We start from the raw sequence: 24691 nt of genomic DNA on the forward strand, positions 1-24691 counted from the left end.
GTCTGTTCATGTTTCTTTATTGTGTGTGTGTGTGTGTGTGTGTGTAATGCAATGCAGGTGGTCCTCTTTGCCGCTTCCTGGTATGCAGTAATCTAGTGAGTGACACAGGTTAGTCACACATCACTGCTTTTGCCACCAAGTTGCCGTGACACTGCTGGCATCACCACTGACAGGAATTATGGTAAGATTATGCTAAAATCTTCATTTGGTCTTTTGTAGTACAGTATTCCAGATTGGCCACTGATAGGTAAGATTATGGTAAGATTATGCTAAAATCTTAATTTGGTCTTTTGTAGTATAGTATTCCAGATTGGCCACTGATAGGTAAGATTATTGTAAGATTACGCTAAAATCTTAATTTGGTCTTTTGTAGTACAGTATTCCAGATTGGCCACTGATAGGTAAGATTATGGTAAGATTATGCTAAAATCTTAATTTGGTCTTTTGTAGTACAGTATTCCAGATTGGCCACTGATAGGTAAGATTAGGGTAAGATTATGGTAAGATTATGGTAAGATTATGGTAAGATTATGCTAAAATCTTAATTTGGTCTTTTGTAGTATAGTATTCCAGATTGGCCACTGATAGGTAAGATTATTGTAAGATTACGCTAAAATCTTAATTTGGTCTTTTGTAGTACAGTATTCCAGATTGGCCACTGATAGGTAAGATTATGGTAAGATTACGCTAAAAATCTTAATTTGGTCTTTTGTAGTACAGTATTCCAGATTGGCCACTGATAGGTAAGATTATGATAAGATTATGGTAAGATTATGGTAAGATTATGGTAAGATTATGGTAAGATTATGGTAAAATTATGCTAAAATCTTAATTTGGTGTTTTGTAGTACAGTATTCCAGATTGGCCACTAATAGGTAAGATTATTGTAAGATTACGCTAAAATCTTAATTTGGTCTTTTGTAGTACAGTATTGCAGATTGGCCATTGACAGGAATTATGGTAAGATTACACTAAAATCTTAATTTAGTCTTTTGGTGAAGTAGAATAACACTGTTAATGACGGCTCCTTGCGTAAAAAACATAAAAAAAAAATGTTTTTTTCAAGTATAATATTCGGAAAAACCTCAACACTATAGTTTTGTGTAGTATATGTTGATTTAATAAAAAAAATGAGAATACTATATGTACTTTTTGGTGAGTTTCAACACAATAAAATGATTTAAAAAGTATATATTTTAATTAAATGCCACTGTCAAGTTAATCAAATAACGTTAAATCAATACCGTTCTTGATCTAACTTGATGATGCAACTGTAACTCATGAAGTGTCTGCAGACCGAAAGTAAAGCCATTACGTGCAGACAAAGTTTTTTTATCTGCTTCCTCTGTTCGATGACAGCGAGATGGCTGCCGGTGAATCTTGTACCTTATTGGTGTAGCGGTGTCAGCACGTATGTATCCATAGCAACCGGCGCAGGATGCGAGCTGAGGTAAAGAAGTGTGTGGTTGTATCCACTTCCTCCACACTTTGTAGGTTCCAACTTTAGGTGCTCACATAAAGGATTGATTTTGACTTTTGCAAATAAGAGTTTGATAAGTAAGTCGTCAACAGTTGGGATTGATTATTGATCGTTATTGATTATTGATCAATGCCATGAGAACACAATGACCTGGATTCATGAGAATATTCACAAGCAATGTCATTTTTAGTGATAAAAAGTTGAAATATTAAAGAAATACATTAAGTTCTAATATTACAAAACCAAAACAAATCAAGTTAGAATTTTATGAAAATGAAGTTGCGGAAATGTTATAATGTTACGAGAATAAAGTCATAATATTAGTTAATATAACTACATTAATTTACAAGAACCAAGTTCAAACAAAACAGATGTAATTTTATGAGAATAAACTTGTAATGTTATGAGGAAAATTTTATGAGTATCCTAAAAAATATATAATTCTTTTAAAGTCGTTATATGATGAGAAACAAAACAAAATAAAGTTTTTATTGCTGGAAAATTGGGTTGGGAATAAGTTAGAATATTACCGGAATAAAGTCAAAATATTCTGGTAATAAAGTCATAATATTACAAAAAGAAAATTTACAAAAATAGTGGAAAAAAAAGTTTAAATATTGTAAAAAAATATTCATTCATTCATTTTCTACCGCTTTTCCTCACAAGGGTCGCGGGGGGTCTTCGGGCGAGAGGCGGGGTACACCCTGGACTGGTGGCCAGCCAATCACAGGGCACATATAGACAAACAACCATTCACACTCACATTCATACCTATGGACAATTTGGAGTCGCTAATTAACCTAGCATGTTTTTGGAATGTGGGAGGAAACCGGAGTACCCGGAGAAAACCCACGCATGCACGGGGAGAACATGCAAACTCCACACAGAGATGGCCGTTGATGGAATTGAACTTGGGTCTCCTAGCTGTGAAGCCTGCGTGCTAACCACCCGTCCTCTGTGCAGCCCTGGTTCAGTATATTTTTCATCAAAATAGTAGTCATGCCAAAATGTTGTGTTGCTGCTGGATGTTCACAGTATCTGAGTGATACTGTTGTGGGGGTGCTGGAGCCTATCCCAGATGTCTTCGGTCGAGAGGCGAGGTACACCGTGGGCTGGTGGCCAGCCAATCACAGGGCACATATAGACAAACAACCATTCACACTCACATTCATACCTATGGACAATTTGGAGTCGCTAATTAACCTAGCATGTTTTTGGAATGTGGGAGGAAACCGGAGTACCCGGAGAAAACCCACGCATGCACGGGGAGAAAATGCCAACTCCACACAGAGTGGAATTGAACCCTGGTCTCCTAGCTGTGAGGTCTGCGTGCTAACCACTAGCTCACCGTGCCGCCCCCAGATCACAACATTTTATATATTAAAAAAAGACTTAACAAAGACAAAGGGGCTCACTCCGTTCATGCCGTTGTTCTATGGAGGTTTTTGGAATGTGGGAGGAAACCGGAGTACCCGGAGAAAACCCACGCATGCACGGGGAGAACATGCAAACTCCACACAGAGATGGCCGAAGGTGGAATCGAACCCTGGTCTCCTAGCTGTGAGGTCTGCACACTAACCACTCGACCGCCTTGCCGGGGATACATTGCTATGTGCCGAGCCACTAACTTCCTTCTTGAGAAACCCACTAGTGCTTTGTTGTTGCCAGGAGGAGAGTGTTGACATCAAGGCTCTGAGGGCCAGGTTCAGCAACAAGACCGGGACTTCACACACCAGCACCCGAGACAGCGGCCCACCGAGATCACCACAGTCCGTAACAGAAAAGGGTTTGCTCCTTCCAAAGGTTTCTTCACCACTGCACCCACATATGGCTGGTCTAGACGTGGTGAGGTTCCAAAAAGAGGAAACAATAGCAGCCTCTATCCCGTCCAAGCCTGTTTCCCCCCCCCAGGCGCCTCCCTTTACAGACGTCACAACATCAGTCCAGTCTTCGGGCGTTACTAAAGTCAAGCAGACGGGCGAGCTCTTGGAGAAATTGATGCTGCGAAGTGCCGCAGGTACCAAAATCCCGTCTCCAGGTCCGACCTCTGCACCTCTCCCACTGCGACAGAGGAGCACAGGCGACGCTATTCCACTCAGGAGGCCACTCCCCCTTGAAGGACCGCTGCCCTTGAAACCCAAACGGCCTCCCAACATTAACCTGGAGCACTTCCACAACGTCACCCGGCGAGGTCGGCCACTTCCTGCTTCGAGGTCAAAAGATGGTGAGTCTATCTCTCCAAGACATCTGCTCGCGGGGGAGGAAACATTTTTGTGTAATAAATTAAAATTAATTAAATTAATTAATTAAAATAAATTATACATTTATTTTTATACATACATTTTTTCATCCAAGCAAAACAAGGTAGAATATCATAACATAACGTAGTGAAGCGCAACATAAAATATTATTAATAATATTAATATCATTATAATATTATTAATATTTATGAATTATTTATTATATTAAATAATATTTATTATATTATTATTTTATTAAATATTAATATTACTAACATATTGTTAATTGTTTATTAATATAATTAATATTATAATATTATTAATATTAATATTATTAATTATAATAGATTAAATAAATTAAATAATTTATTATATGTTATATTAATTATAATATTAATTATTATTATTATATTATAATATAATATAATAATAATTAATTTTATTTAAAATGTTATTAAATAAAGTTCATACATTTATCCCTTAATCAAATATAAAAACATGTATCGATACAAGTTTAATATGAAAAAAAAATTATGCACGTTTTTGCATATCTTTTAAGTATTGAACCATTTCAGTGGGGAAGCATATTGAAAATGGTGGACGGCACCGCACTGCTGCTTCTCTCCACCAGAGGGAGCCAGAGGACCCAAAGCCCAGAGGGAAGCTGATATCATTGCAGTAGCCCAATGAATGCATTACTGAGACGCATTACCTTATGGGAAAGCTTTAGAATGTTTTCTTTTTTACTCATATTGGTACGTGTTTGTATATTTGAACTACAAAGTAACGAGATACGATTATTAGGCTATTCTTTTTCTTAGCATTTGTTTGTAACCATTTACGTGTATGAAATATGTCCAGTTTTTTTTTTCTTTTGTTTGCATCTGATGCCTCCTTATTTTCGTATCATCGTTGTTGTTTTCAGTCATGCTCATTTTCACCCCAAAAGATTCTCCAGACCTGGGAGCCAGACTGACGTCATTACCTGGAGTGACCAGTCCATCAAATCCTCTGCCACAGTCCATAAAACCCACAAGGTTGCAGAAGCAGATGCCTGCTATGTGAGTATGTCATTGTGGGGGGGGGGGGGGGTGCTGAAGCCTATCCCAGCTGTCTTGGGGCGAGAGGTGGGGTACATCCTGGACTGGTTGTACTGAAGAACAAAGGAGGAACTCATGAGCAGAGGAGTTACTGAGGAACTAAGGCACATACATTGAGAGTAGTTACTTAGGAACTAATGAAGAAGTAATTACTAACTGGGTAGAGTAGTTACGGAGGAACTAAGGCACACATTTAGAGTGGTCGTTGAGGAAGTAATGAACCAATGAGTAACGTAACTGAGTACTGACTGAAGAACGAAGGCACATACATTTAGAGTAGTTACTGAGGAACTAAGGCACACATTTAGAGTAGTTATTGAGGAAGTAATGAACCAATAAGTAACGTAACTGAGTACTGACTGAAGAACTAAGGCACATACATTTAGAATAGTTACTGAGGAACTAAGGCACACATTTAGAGTAGTTATTGAGGAAGTAATGAACCAATAAGTAACGTAACTGAGTACTGACTGAAGAACTAAGGCACATACATTTAGAATAGTTACTGAGGAACTAAGGCACACATTTAGAGTAGTTATTGAGGAAGTAATGAACCAATAAGTAACGTAACTGAGTACTGACTAAAGAACAAAGACACATACATTTCGAATAGTTACTGAGGAACTAAGGCACACATTTAGAGTAGTTATTGAGGAAGTAATGAACCAGTAAGTAACGTAACAGGGTACTGACTGAAGAACAAAGGCACATACATTTAGAGTAGTTACTGAGGAACTAAGGCACACATTTAGAGTAGTTATTGAAGTCATGAACTAATGAGTGACGTAACTCAGTACTTACAGAAGAACTAAGGCACATTTAGAAGAGTTACTGAGGAACTAAGGCACACATTTAGAGTAGTTATTGAAGTCATGAACTAATGAGTGACGTAACTCAGTACTTACTGAAGAACTAAGGCACATTTAGAGTAGTTACTGAGGAACTAAGGCACACATTTAGAGTAGTTATTGAAGTCATGAACTAATGAGTGATGTAACTGAGTACTTACTGAAGAACTAAGCCAATCACAGGGCACATATAGACAATATTGTCTGGCTCATGTTTGGGTGCAAATGAAGCTAATTATGTTAATTTTGATGTATTAATCTCACAAGAACATGGCAAAAATAGTAGTACTTTTGATATCTAACAATAGAGTTTCACAGAAATATAAAATGTGCTCCGTGTTAGGGACGTGGATAGCAACCAGGACACGTATGATGACATCACAAGCTTGGAGGAGAAAGGTAAAAGTACTTCATTATGGGACACCCTGTGTGAAAAGTACTGTAATGACTGTATTTTGAAAGAGTGAATCCGTGTCGAGGGATTCCCGCACACTACAAGTTTCATGTTTATATTATTATTTATATTATTGAGCATATTTCCGCATATATTTATTCCATGTCACAGAGTCCTGGAGCAACAGCAGTTCACAGTGGACGGAAGGGGTAAGGACAAGCAAATAAAGACATTATATGTATCTGGCGTTCACATAAAACAGGGGTGGGCAAAATTAACAACATTTATAGGGGGGCCAGACTATATATTTTACACGTAACAGTCCGCCTGGAAGTATTGTTGTGTGTTTGTTGTGTCCCTTTTTTACCAGCAGCACTTGAACTAAACAGCAGACCACATGAAATAACCAAATTGATAAAACAGCCACTTCAAAAGCCATGATGCCAGGTTTGATGTTAAGTTTAAATTAAATACTTTGAAAAGAGCTAGCGGGCCAGATGTGGCCCCCGGGCCATAGTTTAGCCACCCCTGACATATAATAAGGAAATTTCTCAGCCCGGTGGTTTGACTCTGTGTTCAATGTTTGTGTTAAATCTGTCAAAATGTGGAAAAAAAACATTAATTGACGTCATTAAAAAAAAGCTAATGATCTCTCTTGCAGGATGAAAGTGACGTGTACGAGCATATTAATGAGTAAGTTTACACTTTCAATGTTAATAAATGTACAAAATAAAATAACAAATAAATCAATGATTTATTTTGAATAATTAATTAGTGAATATTTCATTCATTCATTCATTTTCTACCGCTTTTCCTCACAAGGGTCGCGGGGGGTGCTGGAGCCTATCCCAGCTGTCTTTGGGCGAGAGGCGGGGTACACCCTGGACTGGTGGCCAGCCAATCACAGGGCACATATAGACAAACAACCATTTACACTCACATTCATACCTATGGACAATTTGGAGTCGCTAATTAACCTAGCATGTTTTTGGAATGTGGGAGGAAACCGGAGTACCCGGAGAAAAAAACCCACGCATGCACGGGGAGAACATGCAAACTCCACACAGAGATGACCGAGGGTGGGGAAAGACAAAATAAGAAGCCAAAAAGTTACCACTTCCACACAAAATAGGAGGAGAACTCATTCATTCATTCATGCATTTTCTACCGCTTATCCTCACAAGGGTCGTGGGGGGTGCTGGAGCCTATCCCAGCTGTCTTTGGGCGAGAGGCGGGGTACACCCTGGACTGGTGGCCAGCCAATCACAGGGCACATATAGACAAACAACCATTCACACTCACATTCATACCTATGGACAATTTGGAGTGTCTAATTCGCCTAGCATGTTTTTGGAATGTGGGAGGAAACCAGAGAACATGCAAACTCCACACAGAAATGGCCGAGGATGGAATTGAACTCGGGTCTCCTAGCTGTGAAGCGTGTGCTAACCACTCGCCCACTGTGCAGCCCTGGTTCAGTATATTTTTCCATCTAAATAGTAGTCATGCCAAAATGTTGTGTTGCTGCTGGATGTTCACAGTATCCGAGTGATTTTATTTTTTTTAAATTTTGTTATGAAGTGCATAATTAGCGAACAAAATGTTCATAGAACACGATACGCTGCAACAACATAGGACAACAAACAAGAGGAAGTGTGTCACTAAATGCTATATTATTTGCATATAATGCTACATTATATGAGTCATATATAATTAAGACATAATTGAGAAAATGATTGGTGGCCATTTTGCACTGCTTCATCCACACAGTTCACATTGGATGTTACAGGAACCAAGTGGGTGTGAACTGGGATTCTGACAAGAAAAAAGAAACAAGAGAAAAAAGCCATCAAGCCGTGACGAGGAGAGCGCAAAGAGAAAAGGAGCTACGGAAAAAATTCCAGGTAATATTCCAACAATCATATAGACATCCTAGTTCCGGCCTGTCCTTCAGCATCCATCCTCTCTAGTTGCAAGAGGAGGAGGAGATTCTGCACACGGCCAGAGCTCGTCACGACTGGTACGGGAAAGGAAAACTGGACCTCAACGTGCACCAGGGCCAGAGTGTGGAGATCATCAGAATTAAGAATAACCCAAAGGGCAAGTGGTTGGCTCGTTCCCTGGATGGAAAGTGTGAGTTTGATGTCCAAGAAATAATAATAATGAAGAACATATTACTTGAGGAGATGTCTCTATCTGATCTTCTACAGATGGCTACATCAGTAACGCCTGTGTGGATGTCGACTACGAGGCGGTGAAGCGTAAACTGATCCAGTCCAGGAAAATGGAAGAACCCTGTTTACCTCCACCGCCTCCAGATCCACCTGAGATGTTCCATATTGATGCCAGTTACAGGTCACCTTTCAACGCTTGAACTTTTATACAAACGCTACTGCTCTTTTTGATTCATTTTTTTTGTTCGTATTTGCAGTTTGGCTCACAGTCAAGGTGAGTGGAACATCTGGAAAATTATTCTTTTTTTTTTACAAAAAATGTTCCAAAGTTTTTCATTTCATGGAACAGAACAAGAGAATCCACAATCAGCCATGAATTATTGCTCATTAGTAATAGGAGGAGTAATAGGAGCTGATGAAGAACTCATTACGTACATTTTAAGTAGTTGCTGAAGAAATAGCCATCCATCCGTTTTCTATGCCGCTTATCCTCACTAGGGTCGTGGGCATGCTGGAGCCTATCCCAGCTGTCTTAGGGCGAGAGGCGGAATACACCCTGGACTGGTCGTACTGAAGAACTAAAGAGGAACTAATGAGCAGAGGAGTTACTGAGGAACTAAGGCACATACATTGAGAGTAGTTACTGAGGAACTAATGAAGAAGTAATTGGCAACTGGGTAGAGTAGTTACTGAGGAACTAAGGCACACATTCAGAGTAGTTATTGAGGAAGTAATGAACCAATAAGTACACGTACTAACAGTAAGTAACTGAGTACTTACTGAAGAACTAAGGCACATACATTTAGAATAGTTACTGAGGAACTAAGGCACACATTCAGAGTAGTTATTGAGGAAGTAATAAACCAATAAGTAACGTAACAGAATGCTTACTGAAGAACTAAGGCACATACATTTAGAATAGTTACTGAGGAACTAAGGCACACATTTAGAGTAGTTATTGAAGAAGTAATGAACCAGTATGTACGTAACGTAACAAGTAACCTAACAGAGTACTTACTGAAGAACTAAGGCACATACATTTGGAGTAATTACTGAGGAACTAAGGCACACATTTTGGAGTAGTTATTGAAGTAATGAACTAATGAGTAACATAACTGAGTGCTTACTGAAGGACTAAGGCACATACATTTAGAATAGTTACTGAGGAACTAAGGCACACATTTAGAGTAGTTATTGAGGAAGTAATGAACCAATAAGTAACGTAACTGAGTACTTACTGAAGAACTAAGACACGTACATTTAGAATAGTTGCTGAAGAACTAAGGCACACATTTAGAGTAGTTATTGAAGTCATTAAATAATGAGTGACGTAACTCAGTACTTACTGAAGAACTAAAGAACATATATTTGGAGTACTTACTGAAGAACTAAGGCACACATTTAGAGTAGTTATTGAAGTAATGAACTAATGAGTAACATAACTGAGTGCTTACTGAAGAACTAAGGCACATTCATTTAGAGTAGTTACTAAGGAACTAAAGCACACATTTAGAGTAGTTATTGAAGTCATGAACTAATGAGTGACATAACTGAGTACTTACTGAAGAACTAAGGCACATACATTTGGAGTAGTTACTGAGGAACTAAGGCACACATTTAGAGTAGTTATTGAGGAAGCAGTGGACCAGTAAGTAACGTAACTGAGTACTTACTGAAGAACTAAGGCACATATATTTGGAGTAGTTACTGAGGAACTAAAGCACACATTTAGAGTAGTTATTGAAGTAATGAACTAATGAGTAACGTAACTGAGTACGTACTGAAGAACTAAGGCACATACATTTAGAATAGTTACCGAGGAACTAAGGCACACATTTAGAGTAGTTATTGAAGTCATGAACTAATAAGTGACATAACCGAGTACTTACAGAAGAACTAAGGCACATACATTTGGAGTAGTTACTGAGGAACTAAGGCACACATTTAGAGTAGTTATTGAAGTAATGAACCAATGAGTAACGTAACTGAGTACTTACTGAAGAACTAAGGCATATACATTTAGAATAGTTACTGAGGAACTAATGAGTAACTAATGAATGGAGTAGTTACAGAGGAACTAATGGAGAACTAATGAGTAATTAATGAGTAGAGTAGTTACTGAAGAACTAAGGCACATACATTTAGAGTAGTTACTGAGGAACTAAGGCAGACATTTAGAGTAGTTATTGAGGAAGTAATGAACCAATGAGTAACGTAACTGAGTACTTACCGAAGAACTAAGGCACATACATTTAGAATAGTTACTGAGGAACTAATGAAGAACTAATGAATAGAGTAGTTACTAATGAATAAATTAGACAATTACTTCATGTTTCTGCCACCACAAATAGATTGCAGTCCTGCAGGAAACAACATAATCATTGTCATAATGATAAAATCATGATCATAGAAATCATAAATACATGGTTATAGATGATAACAGTGTATCCAACTGGGAGATGGCAGTATTTCAGAATAGGCACAGCAGCTTGAATAAATAAAGAAAACTGTTTTTTAGGCTAACCACAATGACGTCAAAGGAAACTGCTTAACTTTTTAGTTCCTTCAGCGACATTCCCAATTATTCCCAATAGAGATACTGAAGATGTTTTTAACGAGTTTTGGAATTTCTGTTCTCCTCAGACAACTACAATGATTTCCCGCCGCCCCCACCTGAGATGAGGTATCTATAACCACAGCTGGTGTGTATTTCACACCATACAAAAAACACAGCAATGAGAGGATAGAAATCACAACTCTCAAAGAAGGAAAACAGCAATGAAATGTTTGCTTTTTCAGCATAGATCCCCAAGTGGAAAAGAAGCTCAGGAAAAAATTCAAGGTAAATATAATATGGCTTTCTTTTTACCTTTTAAGTTTTACCAGTAAGGGTAAATAAATACATAAATAAGGCATCAAATAACTGTCCAGCATAAGAAACAATATTAGAAATATTAGTTCTTTTGAAGACAACAAACATTTTTGTAGTCACAGCATAGAAAACCAGTTTCACAACCTTCTAAATACAGTGTATAACAGGGGTCTCAAACATGCGGCCCGTGGGCCAAATGTGGCCCGCAGGACACTAGTTTGAGGCCCCCGCCTTGATATGAAAGTTTAATGTTAGTTTGATATGGATGCTGTATGATATCATGTACCCAGAAAAAATATTACATTTGATTAATGTTCATGTTAAAGGTTAAATAACTGTTAATAGTTATCCTCCCTATCCGTGTGGAAGTGGTAAGTCCGCATTTGGCGCAAGTTTGATATGGATGCTGTATGGTATCATGTATCCAGAAAAAATTATTACGTTTGATTCATGTTCATGTTAAAGGTTAAATAACTGTTAATAGTTATCCTCCCTATCCGTGTGGAAGTGGTAAGTTTTTGGCTATTTAAGTTGAAAGGAAATAACTTGAAGGCTACCGTTTAGGTCGCTAGCTCTCTAGTTTGCGAGTTAGCATGTGTCTCAAGACCCTGCAGTTGCCGCAATATGTTGTAAATAAAAAGAGTATAAATGTGACTATAGTCGTGTTTTGTCATGTCTACAGGGCTCTAATAATGCTTTGTTTATTTTAATCTGAAAAAAATCATTTGTCTACCCACCAACTATATGTGGTTTCTTAAGTTTTTATTATTTGCCATTTAATTATTATTATTATATTTGTTTATTACTGATTGATTGATTTTCTTTATTCTTGATATAACATTATTAGAGCCCTTGAGACAATAAATAACACCCCTATAGTCACCTTTACACTTGTTTTACCTAATATAGTAGAGAAATAAGCCTTTTAAGATGTAAATAAGAAATAGGTGTGTGTTGCTATAAATATGTTTTAGTGCTAGCTAAGCTGAGTGGAAGCGGACAGGAAAGAGTCGGGTTTTAGCTTGCCGCAGTTTACGCCCGCAACCGTAGCCCGTGTTAGGGATTGTTGCGCCCGTTGTGAAATCATTCAAAACTGCAATAAAAGCCTGTCGTTCCGGCGATCAAATCTGGTGCTTGTGTATCTCACCAAACAGTAACATTACAGCTGGTTTGACTTCCAAACGTGTATGACCGTGACATGTCCAAGGTTGAAGTGCTCAAAGTGACTTCTGTGTCCCAGTACAAGGGTCCACTCAGGGTACTACACACCATGATGGTGGACCCTAACGGTGTCATGAAGAAGCCAGGAGGGAAGGACCTCCACGTGATGCAAGGTGACGTTCTGGATGTCATTCAGCTCACCGACAGCAAGAAAGCTCTTTGCCACAATCACACATCAGGAAAATGTAAGTGGGCACATCACAACTGTATTATGGTAGTATAAACCTGGTAATGGTACTGGTAATGGTAATGGTTTTATTTCATTTGAACATGCATCAGATTACAATTGAATGCATCCCATAATCAGTTCCCAGTTCCACATGTCCAAAAGGAGTAGGAAGAAGCAAAGCTTATTAAATCCTACCCCTCCATTTGGTACTTTTACAATCAATAACTGTTACATTTGTTCACTTCCTGCTTTCTTAATTAAATTAAATTTTATTTAATTTTATTTAATTTTATTTAATTTTATTTTATTTTGTCCTAACATATAAGTGTTTCAAATGTACTTCTTCCCTGAGATCATATTTCTCCTCTCTTGTAGAGAAGTATTGGATGACATTTTTAGCTAATTGCTTATTTTTAGCCTTATGCATTATTTTAGCTGTTTGAAGATGAACTATATCAGCAAGTTGAAGTATTTGTGATTTTAGAAATAAGGAGTTAGTATGTTCTCTGTAGGCGGCATTATGAATTATCCTTACTGGCCTTTTTTTGCAGTACATTTAGCGAGTGAAGATTGCTTTTATAGTTATTATCCCATATTTCCACACAATAAGTAAGATATGGTAGAACCAGAGAGCAATAAAGAGTGTGGAGTGATTTCTGATTGAGAATATTTTTTGCTTTGTTCAATATTGAAATATTTCTGGCCACTTTATGTTGTATATTTTTTTTAATATGAGGTTTCCAGCTCATATTTTCATCTATTGTGATCCCCAGAAATGTATTTTCCTTCACACTTCCAATGTCTACATCATCTATTTGTATTTGCTGGTGGTCCTTTCTGCTTTTAGCAAACAGCAACTTAATTAGGAAGTGATTTAATAATCTTCACTTGAATCAACATTTTACAGCAGGAAGACGCTTAGACAAGTTGTGATGAAGGCTGGTTAAATAATTTGTGCTGTGTTTTTTTTTTTTTCATACAGATGGCTACGTGTCTACAAACCTTCTTCTTCCATTGTGAGTGAATCTTCTTGGGTGCAGATTTTGGTGTAAAAAACGCCTTATAAACTTTGTAATGGTGCTAATGGTGCATCTCAATACATAGAATATGTATGAAATGGAAGCCTTTATGGTCAATTAATTCACTTCACGCAGGGTGAAATATTACAAGAATGGATTTCTTTATTTGCAATTAATTTAGTGATAATATAGGAGATTAATAAAAAATAAAAAAAAACATGCATGATGACCAATATCATTATTGATCCTCATTTACAGGGATGATGACATATATGATGATATCGAATATTCAAGTGGTAAGTGATCCGGTCTTTTTCATTATTTTGTTGTTGTTCGGTTTTAACAAAAATTTACCTCATCCGTTTTTTTATTTTCTTTCAGATCTCCAAGAAAGCAAATCTCCGCATGCGGATTATTAACCCGTGTCAAGTGAAACACAAACTTTAGCACCAAAGCTAATTTTCAGAGTGGTCCTGCTTGTCAACAAAGGCAATGTAAAAATGAATAATACCAACTTAGTTAGTCAAACTGCTTGTCTATATATAAAACAGACACACTATTTTTGAACCTCTGAGATCATTTCAAATAAATGTTCTTATTTAAATCAACAGTTTAGTGATATGTCTGTATCAATAATAATAATTTATTTATTTATATTGAACTTTACATTACAGAAATCTCAAGTGCTACAAAGAAAGCATAAAATCTACAGTGAAGCAATAAAACAACACAACAAAAGGTATATATATATTTTTAAACTTATAATTGACTAATAATTTTAATAATTTACAAATAGTGTGTGTTTTGACTAACTGCATTTGTTTGTTTTCCTAAAATGTGCAAAAAACGGCAACACAAACAAGCTTGTAATTGAAGCAATATACCTTTTTACCACAAGAGGCCAGTATAGACCGCTATGGATTAGCGAATTCACTGTAGAAGAAGAAAAATATCGGCGATCGACTGCTTTAGTCTGGGCTGTCGCCTGGTCGAAGTCCAGCTGGAGATCACATAAACAAACTCCAGAATGTCTTGATAGACGTCACATAACTTAGTCTTATATTGGTTTATTTTTTATTTTTTGTAATATACTTTTATTGTCAGATATGCAGGACTCTGTGGATTGCCTTGTCCGAGTGCTGGAGTCCTACCGGGGAAGAGATAAAATCGTGAGTTGATACTTTATTGATTGGGACCAAACGACTATTATGAAAGTCTCCAGGACCAGGACTAGAAGGTTGACAGTGCAAAGAGTATCAAGTGTTTATAAAGATAAAGTGTTCGTTCAAGTAGGTAATTACAAATTATTATTTTTTGTAATAATATTTAATTATCTACTATGTGTACTGGGAATCCCGTCTATTAGCGATTCAGAAATCAACCCGGCGTATTCACGGAATTCATATTTCGCAACAAACATGAAACCCACTATTTCATGTTTTTTCTTTTTGAAAATAAATATTTAAAAAAACTAATTGATACTAAATTGGTTAATGCTATAAATACGTGATAACAACAACATACTGTATCCGCTAGCATCATGTTACAGTGTAGCATAGGTGTAAAATGGCGGCAACCACAGCATTAGTCATTTTTTGCTACTCAAAACTTGCCTTACTGGAATCACAACAGGCAAGCAGTGTGGATTATATAGACATGGCATCTGAGGAAAGCCTGTGTCATCTCAATTTTCTATCAGGTATGGTTCAGCTACTTACCACTGCTAACCGCTTTAGAGGAAGATGGCGGCCGTGCCACAGGAAACAAAAGCGGTAGCCCGACAACCAGACTAAAGGTTGGACCGCAGACAAACAACCATTCACACTCACATTCATACCTATGGACAATTTGGAGTCGCCAATTAACCTAGCATGTTTTTGGAATGTGGGAGGAAACCGGAGTACCCGGAGAAAACCCACGAAAGCACGGGGAGAACATGCAAACTCCACACAGAGATGGCCGTTGATGGAATTGAACTTGAGTCTCCCAGCTATGAAGCCTGTGTGCTAAACACCCGGCCTCTGTGCAGCCCTGGTTCAGTATATTTTTCATCAAAATAGTAGTCATGCCAAAATGTTGTGTTGCTGCTGGATGTTCACAATATCTGAGTGATACTGTCATAGGGGTGCTGGAGCCTATCCCAGCTGTCTTCGGGCAAGAGAGGCGGGGTACACCCTGGACTGGTAGGCAGCCAATCACAGGGCACATATAGACAAACAACCATTCACACTCACATTCATACCTATGGACAATTTGGAGTTGCTAATTAACCTAGCATGTTTTTGGAATGTGGGAGGAAACCGGAGTACCCGGAGAAAACCCACACATGCACGGGAAGAACATGCAAACTCCACACAGAGATGGCCGAGGGTGGGGAAAGACAAAATAAGAAGCCAAAAAGTTACCACTTCCACACAAAATAGGAGGAGAATTCATTCATTCATCCATTTTCTACTGCTTATCCTCACAAGGGTCGCTGGGGTGCTAGAGCCTATCCCAGCTGTCTTCGGGCAAGAGACGCGGGGTACACCCTGGACTGGTAGGCAGCCAATCACAGGGCACATATAGACAAACAACCATTCACACTCACATTCATACCTATGGACAATTTGGAGTCGCTAATTAACCTAGCATGTATTTTGGAATGTGGGAGGAAACCGGAGTACCCGGAGAAAACCCACGAAAGCACGGGGAGAACATGCAAACTCCACACAGAGATGACCGAGGGTGGGGAAAGACAAAATAAGAAGCCAAAAAGTTACCACTTCCACACAAAATAGGAGGAGAATTCATTCATTCATCCATTTTCTACTGCTTATCCTCACAAGGGTCGCTGGGGTGCTGGAGCCTATCCCAGCTGTCTTCGGGCAAGAGAGGCGGGGTACACCCTGGACTGGTAGGCAGCCAATCACAGGGCACATATAGACAAACAACCATTCACACTCACATTCATACCTATGGACAATTTTGAGTTGCTAATTAACCTAGCATGTTTTTGGAATGTGGGAGGAAACCGGAGTACCCGGAGAAAACCCACGTATGCACGGGGGGAACATGCAAACTCCACACAGAGAAAGTGGAATTGAACCCTGGTCTCTTAGCTGTGAGGTCTGCGCGCTAACCACTTGTCTGCTGTGCCACCCTCAGATCAAAACATTTTATATATATATAAAAAAGACAAAACAAAGACAAAGGGTCTCACTCCGTTCATGCCGTTGTTCTATGGAAGAAACATGCTGAAAAAATGGTGATAGTCTCTCATATCAGAACGATTAAACAAATATTTATTAAAAGTTAGTTTGAAGTGATGTGTTTATGGATTCTGTACAATGGGTACATAGTGTGAAGAATGTAAAAAATCTGAGCATCACACAAACGCCTCATCTTTCTCCATCTTCCCTGCGCTTGCAGATCAGGACGCTTTGCTATGGCTCCCAGCTGGTCGGAGGCGTTCTTTCACGTAAGGCGGATTCGTCGTCTCACAACCTCGGGGAAAGTCTACTGCTGTTTTCTGCCCAGCTCAGCCACTGCAGGACAGTACTCAGGCTCTTTGATGATATCTCCATGCTGGCTTATTCCCACAGTTATGGATTTGGAACCGAGGTTCTGACTCTCTTCTCCGAATTTTCTTTGCTCGTGTGTTACTGTGTTTTAATTAAAATGTGTACTCTATGTCGTCTTAAGGAGGAAGATGGAGTCGTGCGCTGGATATCGGTGCTCGCGAATGTGGCCGACCAGCTCTACTACCCGTGTGAGCACGTGGCCTGGGCAGCTGATGCCCACCTCGTTCAAGCCAAGTCTGATCGATGGTGGCTGCTGAGTACGGTGCTGTGGGGAACCTCGCTGCTGCTGGGGATACTGAGGTGACGTGGAATGCTTCCCATTCATGAATAACGTCTTATCTTGTGAAGGCAAAATATATCATTTACAGCAGTGGTCTCAAACACGCGGCGCGCGGGCCAAATGTGGCCCGCAGGACACTACTTTGAGGCCCCCGCCTTGATATGAAAGTTTAATGTCAGTGCGGCCCGCGCAAGTTTGATATGGATGCTGTATGGTATCATGTACCCAGAAAAAATTATTACGTTTGATTAATGTTCATGTTAAAGGTTAAATAACTGTTAATAGTTATCCTCCCTATCCATGTGGAAGTGGTAAGTTTTTGGCTATTTAAGTTGAAAGGAAATAACTTGAAGGCTACCGTTTAGGTCGCTAGCTCTCTAGTTTGCGAGTTAGCATGTGTCTCAAGACCCTGCAGTTGCGCAATATGTTGTAAATAAAAACAGTATAAATGTGACTATAGTCGTGTTTTGTCATGTCTATAAAAAAAAAGAGTGTGAATGGTTGTTTGTCTATATGTGCCCTGTGATTGGCTGGCCACCAGTCCAGGGTGTACCCCGCCTCTCTCGCCCAAAGACAGCTGGGATAGGCTCCAGCACCCCCACAACAGTATCACTCAGATACTGTGAACATCCAGCAGCAACACAACATTTTGGCATGACTACTATTTTGATGGAAAATATACTGAACCAGGGCTGCACAGCGGCCAGGTGGTTAGCACACAGGCTTCACAGCTAGGAGACCCGAGTTCAATCCCACCCTCGCCCATGTCTGCGTGGGTTTTCTCCGGGTACTCCGGTTTCCTCCCACATTCCAAAAACATGCTAGGTTAATTAGCGACTCCAAATTGTCCATAGGTATGAATGTGAGTGTGAATGGTTGTTTGTTTATATGTGCCCTGTGATTGGCTGGCCACCAGTCCAGGGTGTACCCCGCCTCTCTCGTCTGAAGACAGCTGGGATAGGCTCCAGCACCCCCGCATTTAGACAAATAATCCGGATAAACTTTCAATGTGACTCCTGTGTCCTTCAGGTCACTCCGAGTCCTGCTGCTCCTCAAGAGACAGAGGAGGAGATGCGAGCGAGATGGAAGCAGGTGGTTTAATCGACAGCTCAACCGGTCGGAGTAACGAAGGTCAGCATGTTTGAACCGTTCTCCTCTTCCGCAGTAGCGACCGTCAGCTCCGCAAACAGATGCAGCGAGAACTGCTGTCTGTCTTGGGCTCTGTGGCGGACCTGAGTAACGCCATCCACTGGATGCCGCATGGCTTCCTGTGGGCAGGTCGATTCCCCACCTGGATGGTGGGGCTGATGGGTACCATCTCTTCTCTGATTGGTTTGATCAGGCTGTCATGTGATGCTTAGTCGTCTCGAGAGTGTGTCCATCACTCTTTTATGGGTATTCATTCCATTTCAAGATAAATGTAAATAAAACAATGAACATTTCTAACATTAATGTATCTTAATTAGTATATAATTATTTATAAATGTCATTAATCTTACCAATTTAATAGTGTAGTTATTTTTAATCGAAGCAAACTGTAACAGAATGAAGGTGTCGCTATGCTACTGTATGTTATCCATAAGTCGCTCAGTTGCAGCGCAGCTTCTGACCAAATGGTGGCGTTAATGAGTCAGTTAGTTGTTTAACAATCTCACAGACGACCAGAAGAAGACTTTCAACTACAACTAGAAATGGAGAAGTTTTAAAAACGGGAACAAAATGAAGACAAAAGTGGTGCCAGTCCTCCTCAAAAGACTAAATTTAAGTACAATTTAAGTTAAATGTAAGTACAATTATGACTTCTTCAAGTACGGCTTTGTAAATGTCGGAAGCGGAAGTGTGTGGAGTGTCGTCTGATGCTTAGTTTTTAATAGTAAAATCTAAATATTGTTCTTTTTATTAATAAGCCTGACTTAAGTCTTCACATTTTTTCTTACTCCATGAATTATTAGCAAAAGTTAAGATTTTTGATGATCACATTTTATCATGTCATGTTATTATTCATTCAACTTTATTCATGTTTTAGCTAGTTAGCTTGTGAGTGGATTTGATTTATTATTGAAAATTAATTGGCTCAATTAAATCTACACAGTGTTAATATTTAATAGACGGGCCCAAAATCGGTGTCCTCGACGTCAAAAAGGTTCAAAAATGTGTAAAATACAAATCCAGTTCTAAGGCAATACAAGACGTGGCTGAACTGTACTACTTTGGCCACTAGGTGTCACTATAGTAACACGAGGCAGACTTCGTCAGCAATCTTTTATTATTCTAGAATTATTTATTTCACAAGACAATACCATAATAGTAAATTTAAAAAAAATCAAAAACAGTCATTATGATCATAATTACATACTTAACACCCAATGTCACTTCCTGTCTACACATTCTGACATTTATTGAAAAATATTTCCCTGATTACATCCACCATATTGAGTAATCTGAGTGTAAAGGCGGCTATAACTGTATTAGTTCATATGTGGATGGTTCTAATAATGGTAAAAATCATATTTAGAAAGTCAAACAGGTTTTCTATGTTTTTTTTTTGTTGGTCCAGTCCAACCAATTAATTGCAATAAATCAAACACGACATTGCATTATTTAAAAAAACAAAACAACCCTAAACTGTAATATGGAAAGCAGGAAGTGAACAAATGTAACAGTTAGTGATTGTAAAAGTACCAGATGGAGGGGTAGGATTTAATAAGCTTTGCTTCTTCCTACTCCTTTTGGACATGTGGAACTGTGAACTGATTATGTGATGCATTCAATTGTAATCTGATGCATGTTCAAATGAAATAAAACCATTACCATAAATGAGGGATTACTGTACACAGAAAACGTTATGGATCTTTGAGTTTAGCACAGGAAAAACGGGGGGATCAGACGTGTGGACAGGAAGTGACAAAATGTAAAACCACATTAGGTACAGGTCCGGTTCTGGGCGAAGGTCACAATTTTAATTAGGCTTCAGAGCAAAATGTGCTCTATTAAAAGGAAAGAAATTAGAGACACATTACATAGCCTGCAAGATATGACAACATGGACATGTTTAACGTCTCACTTTAACAAATTACAATACAAAAGCAAAAGTAGTAAAAAAAAATATACAAAGAAAAAATGTCCTCTGATGTCACAATGTGATCGTGTCCATGCTAATATGCCACACCACAAATGTTTGTCGTCGTCGGTTCCCATCCCGGACTGTCATAAAGTCAAGCCCCTCATTTACCGCCGGTACATGTGTGTTTTTCAGCTTGCTGTAAACGAGAGAATGTTTTGTCGCACACGCCGCACGTAAACGGTTTCGAACTTTCGTGTATTTTCAAGTGTGCCATTAAATGTCCCTTTTGAGTAAAACGTGCACCGCAAGCCGAGCAAGAAAAAGGTTTTTCTCCAGTGTGCAACATCATGTGTCTCGTCAAATTGCCCATTTGAGAGAAACTGTGAGCACAAACTGAGCAAGTAAAGTGTTTTTCTTTACTGTGCTTTTTTTTGTGTGTAAATAAAGCCATCGGCGTATGGTAGCGCTTATTACACACCGAACACTCGTATGGTTTTTCTCCAGTGTGTGTCCTCATGTGGCAGTTCAAACTGTACTTACTTTTTAATCCTTTGCCACAAATTGAGCAGATAAAAGGCGCGTCGTCTAAATGTATTCTCATGTGTTTTTTCAGAAGATTACTTTTAATGAATGCGTTGCCACAAACTGAGCATGAATATGGTTTTTCCATAGCGTGTACTCTAAAATGTGAGGTAATTTTCCTCTTATTTGGGAATGTTTTCCCACAAAATACACACTCAAATGTTTTTTCTCCACTGTCTGTTGTGTGTATTGTCATGTGTGTCTCTAAGTGTTGCCGCAAGTGTCCCATGAGTTGGAATCGTTCACAACAAACGACGCAGACGATTTTAAAATTGTTAGCAACACCTCGAGAGTTGCTTTTGCTCTCGGAGGGTTCTTCTCCTCCGTCGGTGTCGTCACTCTCGGAAGAGTCCGACCCCGTGTCGGGATCAGCTTGGGAATGTGGACTCGTGTGGCCTTTTGGCTCCGATCCCCACAACTGGTCTTTACGAGCTTCTGTTGCTGAGCAGTTAGCTGGCGCCTCCACCTGACCTTTTAATTGATGTTGTAATTGCTGAATTTGTTTCCGAAGCAAAGCCTTCGTCACGTATTGTCCTTTAGCTTGATTGTCCTTTTTTTTGTTAATGTGGGGGGGCTTTGGATCCCTCTGCTCGGCAAGGGCCCGCAGCTGCTGGTGGACATCTACAAGACACAAAGCACTAAATAGATCATTCCCATGAGCACAGGAGTGGACAAAAGTTTTGATTCACGGGCCGAGGGCCGTCCATGTATGTGGTCTTTAACGAGAATCACATACATACAGATACAGCTTTGATGCTAATTAAGTCGGGCCAGGGTTGCACAGTGGCCGAGTGGTTAGCACACAAGCCTCACAGCTAGGAGACCCGAGTTCAATTCCACTCTCTGCCAATCTCTGTGTGGAGTTTGCATGTTCTCCCCGTGTTTTTTTTTTCCGGGTACACCGGTTTCCTCCAACATTCCACATAAAAAAAACCTTAAATTATATTAAGAAAGCAGGAAGTGAACAAATGTAACAGTTACTGGTTGTAAAAGTACCGGATGGAGGGGTAGGATTTAATAAGCTTTGCTTCTTCCTACTCCTTTTGGACATGTGGAACTGGGAACTGATTTGACAAAAAAAAAAAATAATAATAATAATAATAATAAAAAAAAACTTGAACTATATTAGGAAAGCAGGAAGTGAACAAATGTAACAGTTACTGATTGTAAAAGTACCAGATGGAGGGGTAGGATTTAATAAGCTTTGCTTCTTCCTACTCCTTTTGGACATGTGGAACTGGGAACTGATTTGACAAAAAATAATAATAATAAAAAAAAACCTTAAACTATATTAGGAAAGCAGGAAGTGAACAAATGTAACAGTTACTGATTGTAAAAGTACCGGATGGAGGGGTAGGATTTAATAAGCTTTGCTTCTTCCTACTCCTTTTGGACATCTGATGCATGTTCAAATGAAATAAAAACCATAAAATGAAATAAAACCATTACCATTACATTCCAAAAACATGCTAGGTTAATTGGCGGCTCCAAATTGTCCATAGGTATTTTTGTCACACTTAATAACAAATCACAATTAATAAATAATGGTCAATAGTGAGCATTTAAAGCATGAAAATGAATCAACTAAATGAAGTAAACTACATTGGCCACTGGTCTCGCTGCTCATGACTATAGGGGTGTTATTTCATGTCTAGAGGGCTCTAATGTTTACAAATTTAGAAGATCGTAAACAGGTAACTATGAAAACATTCAATTTATTGATATTGAATCCTACTTTGGCCTGCACGGTGTCAAGTGGTTAGCGCGCAGGCCTCACAGCTAGGAGACACGAGTTCAATTCCAACCTCTGCCATCTCTGTGTGGAGTTTGCATGTTCTCCCCGTGCATGCGTGGGTTTTTTTCCGGGTACTCCGGTTTCCTCCCACATTCCAAAAACATGCTAGGTTAATTAGCCACTCCAAATTGTCCATAGGTATGAATGTGAGTGTGAATGGTTGTTTGTCTATATGTGCCCTGTGATTGGCAAATAAAGTTGATTGATTGATGATTGACACTCCGACTGTGATGAAAATGTGAATACCAAACCTCACCTTTAACATTGTTCACATGCATGGATGACAAGGCGGTGATGGCAGCCTTCTCCATTCTTTGAAAAGTGATCTCCTTACAGATTGGACCCTTCTTGTTCTTCCTTAATAAAAACACAAAAACAAATCATGCACAATTAATAGATAATTAACATGCATTATGTATCACAATGGCTGATATCTCCATTTTTTGGAGGGAAAGGCTGTTATTTTAAGAGCAGAAGAAGAAGGCTGCCTTTAAACACTACATACAATCATTGTGTGACAACAAGAAAACCACAAAAAAACATCACACAACAACGCAAAAGACAAATAAAAACATACAAAACACTCACTGGTTGAGCAGAACAACAAAACTACAAACAAAGACCTATTTTCATCGACTTTGCCGCAAAGCACGCTGGGAACCAGAAAGTGTTCCAAGCGACGCTACAGTACCAATTAGGGCGGGGAATTTAAAAAATGGCGGCGGCCGTAGCGGTTTCAAGTAACGGGGGAGAAAAACTTAGCAATAGCATGTCAAAAGTATGTTAGTACTTTACACCTAAAGGTAACAATTAGGTGGTCTGTGACCTGTACAAAATGGAGCACTACGGAGGAGAAGACAAGGTACGTTTTAAACTTCTTTTCTTTCCTTGTTTGCAATAATTAATACCGTAATTCATCCAAACCGCACCACGTAACTTGTGCTCCAACCTAAACCTGACATATTAAACAGCAGTATTATTCATAGCTCCGTTATTTAGTTATCACTTTTTGGCTACTTCCTAAATAATAACTATATTGTTCCATTTATGTTCATAATATGAAGTGATAGGTTTTTACATAATGGTAGTAATATCAAAAGTCAAATATCTCCACATTGTAGAAACTGAATAATTACATTACATTCAAACGCTGCGAACATCAAACTCTTACTTACATAGTTAAATCAATATTCACAATTTACAAATTAATACTTAATCAATACATATGCTTGATTCTCTTAAGCTTTGCACCGTAATGTTGACTTTTTAAAGGGCTGAACGGAAACGCGCAAAGAATGTTGGGATATGATGGTCCACGAAGGTTGTTTTGAGGAGCGACTCTTGAGTTTAGAGAAATATATATAAATACTTATAATGTACAATCAATAATACAATAATAATACAATCATTACCACGATAGTTAGCAAAAAAATTGCCACATACCAGATAAGCGAACCGCTCGTGCTGCTTCCACTGAAGTCCCGCCGCTTGCTTGGTCACTTTAAGATGTGCAAGTCATGAACGGGTCGTCCAAAAGTAGTTCCGCAGTTAATTTATTGTGATCTACTAATAACCATTAGCATTAGCCACTAGCATTAGCTGTCATTGAATGTACAGCCTTTCGTAACAGCAAGATGACTGAAAAATCGCTGCTCGTCTCTCTGGGCTGCTTTTTTTGGCTCTTTATATTTAGTTCTGCGCATGCGCCTTGTGACGAGTGAGTCGCGTGACTCGAGTATTGGATTCTCTTCAGTGAGTGGCTCTTAAGAATTCGAGTCAGTAAAAGGAAGCAAGTTTTCCATCATTAGTATTCATAGTGGAAGCCGTCCATGACTGAGACCAATTAACATGTCAAACAGAACAGATAGTGACTATAATAATACCATTTAT

The 24691-nt window shown here is 38.9% G+C and overlaps 4 protein-coding genes across 7 annotated transcripts in view; 3 read left to right on the top strand and 1 right to left on the bottom strand.

The window, feature by feature from the left end:
• Positions 1 to 149, top strand: part of LOC131129410 (disabled homolog 2-like) — a 39999-nt gene extending 39850 nt beyond the window's left edge. The window contains exon 8 of the mRNA XM_078789932.1: positions 141 to 149. Within this exon, the coding sequence (XP_078646058.1) occupies positions 141 to 149 (9 nt within the window). The remainder of the gene's footprint in view (positions 1 to 140) is intronic.
• On the top strand, positions 60 to 14037 carry LOC131129583 (uncharacterized). The gene is made up of 16 exons (XM_078789933.1): positions 60 to 181; positions 3149 to 3704; positions 4670 to 4781; positions 6012 to 6067; positions 6234 to 6271; positions 6724 to 6755; positions 7852 to 7966; positions 8033 to 8195; positions 8273 to 8417; positions 8494 to 8510; positions 10880 to 10919; positions 11036 to 11078; positions 12349 to 12514; positions 13481 to 13514; positions 13776 to 13813; positions 13899 to 14037. Exons 1-16 carry the CDS (start codon positions 179 to 181, stop codon positions 13934 to 13936), a joined length of 1596 nt encoding a protein of 531 aa, XP_078646059.1. The 5' UTR covers positions 60 to 178; the 3' UTR covers positions 13937 to 14037.
• Positions 13898 to 20116, top strand: pex11g (peroxisomal biogenesis factor 11 gamma). 4 transcript variants are annotated; one of them, XM_078790367.1, is made up of 7 exons: positions 13898 to 14011; positions 14192 to 14256; positions 14622 to 14686; positions 16929 to 17120; positions 17202 to 17380; positions 18390 to 18452; positions 18526 to 20116. In XM_078790367.1, the coding sequence occupies exons 3-7, from the start codon at positions 14624 to 14626 to the stop codon at positions 18719 to 18721; spliced, it is 693 nt and encodes a 230-aa protein (XP_078646493.1). In that variant the 5' UTR covers positions 13898 to 14011; positions 14192 to 14256; positions 14622 to 14623; the 3' UTR covers positions 18722 to 20116. The 4 variants fall into 4 exon arrangements, with proteins under 4 accessions (XP_078646493.1, XP_057929276.2, XP_057929275.2 ...); XM_058073293.2 differs by lacking the exons at positions 13898 to 14011; positions 14192 to 14256 and having other exon boundaries at positions 14456 to 14686; positions 18529 to 20116; XM_058073292.2 differs by lacking the exons at positions 13898 to 14011; positions 14192 to 14256 and having other exon boundaries at positions 14460 to 14686.
• Positions 19658 to 23999, bottom strand: LOC131129584 (uncharacterized). The gene is made up of 3 exons (XM_078790366.1): positions 23977 to 23999; positions 23058 to 23158; positions 19658 to 21627 (listed from the first exon to the last, which is right to left on the bottom strand). Coding segments are annotated over exons 1-3 (1146 nt in total). The 5' UTR covers positions 23979 to 23999; the 3' UTR covers positions 19658 to 20584.
• Positions 24000 to 24691: the final 692 nt, after the last annotated feature.

This window comes from Doryrhamphus excisus, linkage group LG4 (genome assembly GCF_037039965.1).
Source record: "Doryrhamphus excisus strain RoL-2023G ecotype Guam linkage group LG4, RoL_Dexc_Guam_v1.1, whole genome shotgun sequence".
Classification (NCBI taxonomy): Eukaryota; Metazoa; Chordata; class Actinopteri; order Syngnathiformes; family Syngnathidae; genus Doryrhamphus; species Doryrhamphus excisus.